The 10,711-nt window shown below is 32.0% G+C and overlaps 1 protein-coding gene and 1 long non-coding RNA gene across 7 annotated transcripts; one reads left to right on the top strand and one right to left on the bottom strand.

Annotated features, from left to right (window-relative positions):
* Window positions 1-2,545: 2,545 nt before the first annotated feature.
* On the top strand, window positions 2,546-3,758 carry LOC112325208 (uncharacterized). Its single transcript, XR_002979289.2, has 2 exons — window positions 2,546-2,747; window positions 3,386-3,758. It is a non-coding gene; the product is annotated as an uncharacterized LOC112325208 (long non-coding RNA).
* LOC18110158 (protein PSK SIMULATOR 1) lies at window positions 3,540-10,042 on the bottom strand. Of its 6 annotated transcripts, none has more exons than XM_024593085.2 (13): window positions 9,904-10,042; window positions 9,486-9,802; window positions 8,483-8,805; window positions 8,283-8,375; window positions 8,096-8,186; window positions 7,587-7,671; window positions 6,699-6,796; window positions 6,461-6,530; window positions 5,435-5,538; window positions 4,924-5,040; window positions 4,747-4,823; window positions 4,577-4,621; window positions 3,540-4,458 (listed from the first exon to the last, which is right to left on the bottom strand). In XM_024593085.2, exons 2-13 carry the CDS (start codon window positions 9,774-9,776, stop codon window positions 3,873-3,875), a joined length of 1,980 nt encoding a protein of 659 aa, XP_024448853.2. In that variant the 5' UTR covers window positions 9,777-9,802; window positions 9,904-10,042; the 3' UTR covers window positions 3,540-3,872. The 6 variants fall into 6 exon arrangements, with proteins under 6 accessions (XP_024448853.2, XP_024448854.2, XP_024448852.2 ...); XM_024593086.2 differs by having other exon boundaries at window positions 9,915-9,986; XM_024593084.2 differs by having other exon boundaries at window positions 9,486-9,962.
* Between the last annotated feature and the right edge of the window lie 669 nt (window positions 10,043-10,711).

Genomic DNA, 10,711 nt, shown 5'->3' with positions numbered 1-10,711 from the left:
TAAAAAATATAAATATATAAAAACATAATTTGTCCATAAACTTTGTTTAGGTCGCGTTAAGTTTTGCGTTGTTTTGATTTGCCTATGAAATTGAGGAATCAAATAGTGACACACGTCATACTTCATTAATTTCATTAGTTGCGAATTGCGATCATTAGTGGAGAAGCGTGTTCCATTGGTGGCTTTCAACGCGTTTGCCGTCATTGACAAACTCTATGCAATTTAGCTTGTAGTTCATAAGTTGTATTTTTTATTAAAAGTTTAATATTTATATTTTTCAACTCACATGAATATATATATATATATATATATTAACTATTTTATTTTTTAAAATAATAAATAACAGGAAAATAATAACTATTTTATAAATATTTAATCCTAGAATACCCATTGTAGTGCAATCTAAGAGAGTTTGTCAACTCTTTTATATATATTACAATTGATAGATTAGATTTCAATAAAAAAAATTATCTATTACATATTGACTAAGAAATTTAAATATTTATAAATTATCTATTGGGTTTTGAGTATTTATTATTTGACTATTGTTTATTATTTTATAAAATAAAATAGTTTATATATGTATGTAGGCACATGTGCTTGTTCTTTATGTTAATATTAAGATATCTATATATTGAATTACATAAAAAAAAATTCTAGATGATATAATATAAATATACCTATATAATATAAATATATATTTCGAGTGAGTTTCGAGTCGGGTTTGATAATATTAATACCCTACTTATTATTAATTGAAGTAAGGTAACTATCTAAAAAATAATCATTCACTTGGGTCAAGATGGGTTGGTATCCATCTAGTTCATATCAAATTATCTCCCTTAGCATTACATTTAGCATTACATAGGTGGCTTGCGCTACGCCGTGAGTTAGGTCAAATTTATTTCTAACTTAAAAAAATGCTCAATTAATGATTGATTTTTAAAGGAGCAAGAAAAATATAGGACTTGAATCATTTATACGAATTTGTTTAATAAGTTTAATAGGAGTGTAGAAAAAGCCAACACCAATTAAAAACAATGACTAATGAAAGAAAATAAACACTTATTAATATTATGATAAGATACCCTCTAAATATTCTTAAAATATTTCAATGATCTTATTTAATAATAAAATAAAAATTAAATGAGAATGGAAAAATCTTGGATAACCTTATATAGAGCAAAATAAAAAAATCTAAAACTCAATTACTAGTAAATCAAACATTAAAGAATGAACTGAAAAAAAAATCAAATTTAAAAACAAGAAGAAAACAAATCTGACTCAAGTTTCCATGCTAAATTCATGGCCCAACAAAATAAATTAAATAAAAAAAAAAGTCAACTCTCAAGCAAACTAAATGATGAAAGATAAAAATTTAAAAAAATCAATTAAAAAAACAAAAAAAAAAACTTGAGTCAACCCAGGTTAACTCGATTAACCCGCGACTCGGGATATGAGATCTGGATAACTCCAGTGAAAAGAAGAAAAAAAATCACTAAGTTTAAGGTCCAATAACTTAATGTTGAAAGATGAAATTGAAAAAAAATAAAATTAAAAAAAAAGACCTTAAGAAAGACTAAAATCAAATCGGGCTAATTTTTTAAATATATTTTGAAATTCATAACCCAGGTTTTGAGAGCAAGATTACCTCACAAAATACAAACATAAAAAAATCACGAAGCAAAATTCTCAATCCTTTAAATGTCGAGAGAATGAGCGGAATGTGAGGTGGTGAAACAGAAAAGATAGAGGATATGCAAAACATTTCATCAAAACCCAACCGCTTTGTCGTTATGTATATGCACCTGACCATAGGGAAGAGTATATCAAGACTCTTCCATTGTTGTCGCAAAAAGGGGCGTTTGGCTGCCTAGAGATGCCTTACGCACCGCCTGAAAAGCGTTGGCATCTCACACTTGGTTGCACATGCAACCACTTTTGGTTTTTAATTAATATTTTATATATATTAAAATATCAAATTGCACCTCAATCAACTTTATTATAACTAAAAGGATCATGATAAAATACAAAAAAAAAAAAACCATTGGACGCCAATTCAAGAGTTTTTGCTTTTAAAAGTAATTTGATCATTTTATTGTACTGTGAAAAGTGAAAATTTAAAAAAGCTCCTAGTTGTCAGTTAAATAAATTTTGTTTTAAAGGATAATTTAATTATTTTATTGTGTTTTAAAAATATTAAAAAATCGAGTTTTTCCTAATCAATAAGGTAATAATCATTGAACCTTACGAAAAGATCATATTACCTTAAAATAGTTAGGCATTGATTTATTTTTTTAAATGATAATATACAATGTTTAATCCATAATGTTTTGTGTGTGCATCTAAAATGAAGCACCAAGCTCTTTTAAGTTTTTTTTTTCAATTAGATTAGTATAATATCATTAAAGAAGGACACATAGAAACATAATTGATTTGAAGAAAAATAGATATAAAATAAATCTATATGATAATTTCGAAATGAATTTTATCTACCATTAAAACAGAAAGGACATGAAGATGTCCATTCCATCCCTACAATCTGTATCTTTTATGTTCCAAAACAGTAGCCATTTACTGCTCTATTACTTGTTTTACAAATTTTCCTTTTTGTTAGTTATTATTTAGAAACATTTGCTTCGGTGTATGGAGAAAGAGTTGGTCATATTACAAAAACGCATTGATTTAACGAGTGAGAAGGGATGGAGAGGAGAATAACATTTCATGGTGTATTCGCGTCAGCTCTGGTAACATACTCCATCGTCTTCAGATCTCCTTTTTTGAACCTCTGTGTTAACTTCCCTGAGATTATATTGAAAAATTCACTCGCCCTCTTCAATGGCTAAAACTTAGTTCTTGGCTCACACACAAACCCAATATTCTGAATTTTTTATACAAGTTATATATCTAACTTTTGCCAAAATATTACCCCTTTTTTTTGTTAATTTAGTGGGCATTTTTTTTTCTTTTATTTGTCTTCATTAGTATGCATTCTCTGCATGATAGAGCTTGTAAAGCATGGATAAGGTTCCTCAATTTTTGAAGTTCTACAGCCCTAAACTACAGGGAAGAAAAGGAGGGTTTTCAAGTCCTAATATTAGAGCCTTTAAGTATAGAGAATTGTAGATAAACCTGTTATTTATTCTTAATAGTCTTTATTACATTGATTTTCTTTCGAAAAATAGCCTATAAGGTTGAAACGTTTTAATTAGTAAAATTCAAATTAAATTGAAAGTCATAATTTAACTAGGAATAAGAATAAAAAAAAACAAAAATAAAGAAAAAAAAATTCAAAGCAGTAGCTTTCATGCCTAGTTTGGAGCTAAAAAACCGAAAATAGATGATAGGTATAAAGTTGGATTAAAAGTTATGCTTATTTTGATAGATTGTGCATCGGTTGGTGGCTTTGCATGCTGTTAATCAGATTAACTCTTGAGCCAGACTGGAGTCAGCGGATCACCAGTAATTATGCCAAAAAGAAGTGAACAATGCTCAAGATTGAAACTGCCAGATGAGAAAAAGAATGATACAGCACTCTATACACCAGAATCCAAGGCAAATTTTTTAAATTTCAGTTCCACAGGACCTGTGGTCCAAGTACAGCATGCTTTCAGTATATTTAGTAGTGTATAAACTGTGATTCTGTCCATCATTACAGAAGCTGTAATGCCTGTATATGCAGCCAGGCTTAGCCCAAATGCACAAGGACAACATGGCTTTTCCAGTCTATAAATTACTAGAATTTTCTTGTCACTCAATATCATGTATATCATTCAATAAGTTATCTGAGCACATCAACTCTACTATTAACATCCGATCGTTTCTCCTTGTCATCCCATAAGCCAATGGTGGAACCAAAGAAAGAAGGTTTTTCAAGTTTTGGCAGTAACAAGTCCAGGCTTTCCCTTGTATCTGAGCACATCAACTCTGTCAATCTTATCCAATTCTTCCTCCTTGTCAATACCAATATCACGGATGGGAAGCGCAGAAGGTACATTTTTTACAGTAGCTGAGTCCTCGCTTTTCCTTCTTGGGGAATTGTTGTTAGTTGTACTCAGCCCACCATCTTCTCTCAACTTGGTATCCACTGAGTTAATGTCCTGGCTCTTACTATTTTCTTCTATCTGGTTTTCCTCGCTTGCGTCCTGCAATATTTTTTGGTCTTCGGTAGTTGGTGGTGGTGCATTGGATGTTACAGCGTCAGGCAAGTCAGCTGCATTGGGTGACTCTTGCTCTTGTTTCTGATTCGACTTCTGACCCTGTGTGCCAATTGCAGACTTGGCAGGAGATTTTATGCTAACACCACTAGAGACACTCTTGGTTTTGCTGACAAGATGGTGAAGCCATAATAGTTGTTCAAGAATATAGGCTTCTGTTTTCTCCTTGTCCGCATGGTGGAGTGTTTCAATCTGGATTATATCAGCTGCTCCAGCAGCAGGTTTTCTGTTGGCCTCAGACCTGTACACACCACGACCAAATCTTCTTATACTCGGGCCATTCAGCTTGCTTGTTGTTAACAAAATAAATTGCAAAAATGAAATTCTTAAAAACAATTGGAAGAAAGCAATGGACTCACCCGGAACTTGCCCACTCTCCAACCCAACCAAAACCGTGATGCACTCTGTTCCGAATCAATTAAAATTCAAAGAAAAATGTTAACAATTAGGCAATGAGACATTGAAAATTAAGGATTTAAAGCAGGAAAAGTTTCTGTTTTTGGGGAGGGAAAATAATGGCATTACATACTTGGCTGTGTTAGTGGACAGTGGAACCAGCCACTGCAGTGTCTTCTCCATCGTATCTTTAATTTCTGTGATGGTAAGCTGGACATACAAATCACAATGAAGTAAACAACTAGAGCATCCGCATGAATGAGAAAATAAGACTTTCTACCCTCTCTTCTTTGAGGTGAAAAAGTAGTACCTCATCTTTGACATTAAACGATTGCAGTTTGGAACGTAGAGCTGATTTTACACCAGGTGGCAAGCTCTGGTACAATGTGTCCTTACCATTTGGAGGCATGGAGCTCGATCTTGCCACCTGAGAGCATCTATTATTAGAAGGCCTTGAACCAGCATTATAAGAATATGATTGCATACAAGAATGAGAAGAGTGTAATGAAGCACAGAACTCGATTTTTTAATGCATGCTAACTTAAACAGTGAAATCAAAGGTTCGGGCAAGGAAACTGAGAAACAGCTAAAAAAAAGTATGGTAATCCAAAAAAATTGAAGTCAAGTTCCAAGTCATTCAGTTTGGCAGGGGCATTGAAAGTCCTCAACTCAGTCTGTGTCAGAGCGAAATGGTAGGTTGTGCATCTCTAACAGTTAAAATGTCACATAGCAACCAATCTTGATTACGGATTGTAAAACTAATAATTACAAACTTTGAAGATGATTGTAAGACAAACATGATGGAAGTAGATGGCACTTACAAGATTATCAATTTGCATAACTACATTTGCATAATGTAAAGAAAGACCGGCAGGTCCCAATCTTGGATTATTGCTAACAGATTCTTCATCTTGTACGGAATCATCTGCAGTATACATCTGAATGCCATCAGAACTATTTTAATACATGAAATCAAGTTAGACAAAAGCTCCTTTGAGCAAAGGATGGAAAGTTAAATATGCAGAAGCATGAATCCAGGAGGAAAATCCAGGGGCCAGTTTAGTTGGAAGAAAAACTTTTCTATTCTATAAGATTTTTTAACTCCATGTATGATGCTCTTTTTCCTTATTCAAGGTGGTTTCAAAGGTTCTGATTGTGGTTATTGGTTTTACTTGTTTCGGAAAAAAAAAAAAAAAAACTAAGTTTCTACTTCTGTTTTTAAATAATGAACAAAAACAAATGATTACAGTAAATTATACCAAATGACTATGTGTTCAATGGTTAAGAGTGGCAACCTATTCCCCACTGTGAATGTGTAAGTAAGTGCATCCATAAAAAATATTTCAAATCATAAAGGTTAATTTTATTAATTGAAAAGCATTATAAGTAGATCATTTGGATTTAAAACAGAAAACACAGGGGGAAGTATATTTTCTCAAAAAATAAAGTGAAAGTTGATAATGACAAGGATTACCGTCCTTTTTTTCCCCTCCCTGCTCTCAGTAGAATGTGTCCCAATTTTCATGCCATGGAAATTTGGAAAATACCACTTACATGTTCATGGAACTAAACATGAGAGTTATAACAGAGAAGCTGGTGACAATATTTCAGACTAAAGAAACAATTTTTGAGAGAAGTATTTAGACTATCAAAAAATATTCTTCCGAGTTAAGGTTTTAGGTTGGATAATTTTCCCTGCAATTGAAAGTTAAAACTAAGACTAAAAAGGGACAACACTAGAAGGAGCGATTTTCACACATCCAGCTTGCATGCTTTGAAGATGGAAGGAAAACATGCACTTGGGGAGCATAATTACAATGTGGTAAAGACCTTGATCAAACACATACCACCACTACCAAAGGCATTGCCGATCTCGAGGATTAAGAAATGGATGATATCTACAAGCTTCTCCATCACCTGTATAAGATAATTTGGTCACTACAAGAAATATTCTAGTGATTGAGATTCTATTTACTCAATTAACAAACTTGATAGATAATCGATACTGTTTGTGCTAAATAAAAAAAAATCACAATCTCAATCATTTGCAGTTGCAAAAAGAAGCAAAAACATCAGTATTGCTACCTCTTCCAAACTTCTAGACCAAAGTGATTTCTTCTTTACGTTTCGTATTCGCTTTTTTTGGCTTTTTATTTCTGCCTTTAACATCGCAAGGCTTTCTCCTGGATTTCAGAGAAAGACACAAACTTAAATTAGTACCTCACTAAGTTCCCCAGGGCACTGGTTTGGGGTAGTTCCTGCATTAGTTAGACATTGATACATTATTGGAATTCTCAACTTAAATCATGTCAGTCCACCACACCTCAACTTTCAAAATTCTAAAAGTGTTTAACACAAATATTTTCAATTTCTAGTAAATGCAACACCACAAATTCCCTCAGGGTACTCATTAGAATAAGTCACATGTAAATTATAACAAAACAATTAAAATAATACAATGATAAAAGCACAACACACTACATGAGCTGAATTTTCCAATAATACCAAAATTAATACCCAATTAACAAATAAAGAAAGGCGGCAGCTTTTTTTTATTTCTTTGATAATAATATGATGACAAAAACATTGTGAAAGCACCATATCCAATCATTTATCAAAAGCTATCCAAAGAACTAGCTTTCTTCGTCTCATCAAAATGTATTTACATTGATGTCTTTTAGTTTGTTTCAGCCAGCTTCGGTAACAAAGGCGATATATTCAATCAATAACATCATTTGACCTGGTCTCCAAATCTTTAATTCAAAAGAAATTTCCTTTATGAAAAAAACAGTGGCATACCGGTTAGTAACTAAAAAGGATGCCATATATCACAGTTACATAGGTTCAGCACTACAGTCTAATCCTCAGTCACACAACACTCTTTTATGAAGCATGACTAGCTGCATTTATTAATCAAGAGCAGCACTTAGTTCACTACATAGGAAATCACAGAGAAGAGAATGGAGAAATAACCTCTCTGATTAGCTGCTGCACTACCCTCCCTACGTTGACATTCATGTTCCATTCTGTCCAAAATTTGCAATTCATGGTATAGCTCCTGCAAACCCAAGATGGTGCGTTTTTGTATGGTCAAAATAAAGCACACGATGACGCAACAGAAAAGGTTTACATAATACATCACAGTGCTCCAGCTATGCGAAGCATAAATCATCGCATCAAGAAGGTAAAAATAAAAAAAAATTAATGCAAAGCCATAGACTCCATGTATGTTTATCATAAATGTCAAGAATATTACTGTATTTGCAAACATAAGAAAATGCAAGCATACAGTCATTGGCATCAGGAAATGCAAGAATTATGTTACTGATATGACCTTACTAAGAACCCTTTGTTTATGCAAGGGTATTGACCTTGTTTTAGATATGTAAAAGAAATATCAGCCTAAAGTTCCTTCACTAATTAGGCAATCCATCCACCAATTAAATTCACCGAATTATAGTAAAAAAGAATATTGTACTCACAGCTGTAAACTGAACCAGAATCATTAAAAGTTCCATTATGGATTCTGCCTCCTCCTGCAATTGCCTACGAGGATTACGATCTCGGCTAATTCTGGAAATCAAACAAGCAATTTAAATCAGTATTCAATACTATATAAGTATATTGTAAATACAATGGCCAAACAAGGTACCGTGTTATATGTATTACTTCTCAAAATAACGGTCCAAGTTGTGCCATTGAGGATCTTTACATCGATTTCCGAAACGAACCACTTCTCCTGAAAATATTTTCAGCTCTTCTCTGCAAAATAAGTAAATGAAAACTTCAAGATATTATTATAGAAAAAGGATGAGTTGGAAGAGGCCTGCCAATAGATACATTATGATGCTAATTCATCAGGTATTCACCTCTTGTCAGCTGCAACAATCCTCAAAAGCTCGTCCATATCTTTTGATATCAGATTTTGCACACCTTCTGAAGGAAGCACCTCTTCCTTCAAATGTCTTACACTTCGTACAGAAAGAGATTGCATAAGGTTGGAACCCTTGACAACCGTGTTAGCTACCTCAAAAGCTAGAATTCCAAGTTCATTGCCCTTAGTCGCTACACTAGAGGTGAAAGTCTGGGGGTTTAAATTTGTCATGCTACTCCCTAGCGTGTCCAGGACCTCCACTGCTTTCCCCAGTCCAACACTGCCAACTCTACTTAAACGTGAACTAACCTCCGAAACCTGCAGATTATTGCACTTTGTTAAATGTTTTCAATAATATAATCAAATTGCTATAACACCATAGAATTTTAGTAGATTATTCTTACACGTTCAGCAGTGACTTCAACCGGCTAACATCACCGATTATTACATTAATAAGCTTTTGTAAAAGCTCCGATTGGATTATCAATGCAATGTGATCATGCTTATGGAGCTGGTTTATTACACAAGAACTTTCAATCATAACACCATGGAATGAGATTGAAATAACATTCCATCATCATTATTCCTTTCTCAACATATTATAACTTTTAATATTTAGTCTAACAAGCCATCTATCATGTATCCTTTCACCTCATTAAAATTCTCACAATTATATGTAAATGACTTGATTCAAGGATTAACTAGTTTAGCGAATAAGAAATCAATAACTGGGATTAAGGGCTAATGCTAATTTTTTACTCAATTAACTTCAATTTAAACTACTCTTATCTATGTTTCACGGCAATCCAAGTAAAGTTTCCCATCTGAAGTAATTTCTTTTCTGGGTGAATCCAAAAATTAACCAAAAACTTTCTTAATTACAAACAAAACATAAAAGAACGTGTTTTTAAAAAAGCCAAACTTAAAGTACTATTGCAAGAAAAAGAAATTCAAATTCAGTTGACCAAACAGGAAAAAAAAAACTTTGAAAACTTCACCTTGGCAACAGCTGCTTGTCTGCGAATTGATCTTGATTTGATTGATGATGATGGATATCTAGGAATCCCATCATAAAACTCATCCCCAATATCATTTTTAGAATTCAAAAATGATTCCTGCTTTAAATTTGCCGCTTGCAATTCCTTCTTCTCTTTACTTTCCTTCACTTGTTGAGTACTTGAAATATGCTGCTTGTTTTCATAAGAAACAACACCATTCCCATTAGTCTTTCCATATGGATTGGCTTTCTTGTTGTTACCATTGGATTTCTTTGAACAAATCCCTCCCATGATCACTGTCTAGTGATCAATTAACACTGAGACAAGCAGGGAATCCAAAAACAACAAAAACCCAATTTAGAACACAACAAATGAAGCTAGAGAAGAAAGAAAAAAAATTCAAAGATTGAAACTTTACAGGTAATCTACCAGAAGAATAAGAAGTGAAGTTTCCAGGTAGAGAGAGAAAGGAGGGTGTTAAAGTCCCACCCACATAGACATCCCGCCTAAAAAAATAATGAGATATATTTCATGTAGTCCTCATACTTTGAACTTTATCAAATCATATTCTATACTTTTGATTAAATCAATTTGGTCCTTTTATCTTAATGTTTAGAAAATAAAAAATATATATACCAACAGTTTTATAAATAAAAAATTGAATATATTTTAAAAAGTGGATTAACTATTTTGTGTACCTATAAAAAAATTTGGTTGAAAATACTAATAGTCCAATAAAATAAAGGGCTGAATTTTAAAAATAAAAATTCAAAATTTAATCAATTAACTTAATAATGTATTAAAATATAGGAAAATTATTTGTATAAAATATATTAATTTATCGATTAAATTTGACTAAATTAATAATACAAGTATCAATGTACCATAATTTTAATAATCCATGGAAAAAGTTTCCCATTAAACCATCTAACTTTAATTTCTTTTGCATTTATTAGTTTTATAGTTAATTATATCATCTACTCTAGTTACCAAAAGATTACCTATATCATATTAATAATGACTAAGAACGCTTTTGAAAAATATTTTATTTTATTTTATTTTTTTATTTGCTTCAAATTAATATTTTTTTAGTGTTTTTATATCATTTTGATGCAATGATGTTAAAATATTTTAAAAAATAAAAAATATTATTTTAATACATTTCCGAGTAAAAAACACTTTGAAAAGTAACTACAACCACACTTTCAAACACGCTTAAACATTTA

The sequence above is a fragment of the Populus trichocarpa genome, chromosome 19, assembly GCF_000002775.5.
Source record: "Populus trichocarpa isolate Nisqually-1 chromosome 19, P.trichocarpa_v4.1, whole genome shotgun sequence".
Taxonomy (NCBI): Eukaryota; Viridiplantae; Streptophyta; class Magnoliopsida; order Malpighiales; family Salicaceae; genus Populus; species Populus trichocarpa.
This window is presented reverse-complemented; position numbering and strand designations above follow the sequence as displayed.

Coding starts and splice junctions, on each gene's coding strand:
- LOC18110158 (XM_024593085.2), bottom strand. CDS start 9,776: ATGGGAGGGATTTGTTCAAAGAAATCCAATGGTAACAACAAGAAAGCC. Junction 8,376..8,482: donor ATTGTTGCAGCTGACAAGAG/GTGAATACCTGA, acceptor CTTATTTTGCAG/AGAAGAGCTGAAAATATTTT. Junction 4,622..4,746: donor CTGTCCACTAACACAGCCAA/GTATGTAATGCC, acceptor GATTCGGAACAG/AGTGCATCACGGTTTTGGTT.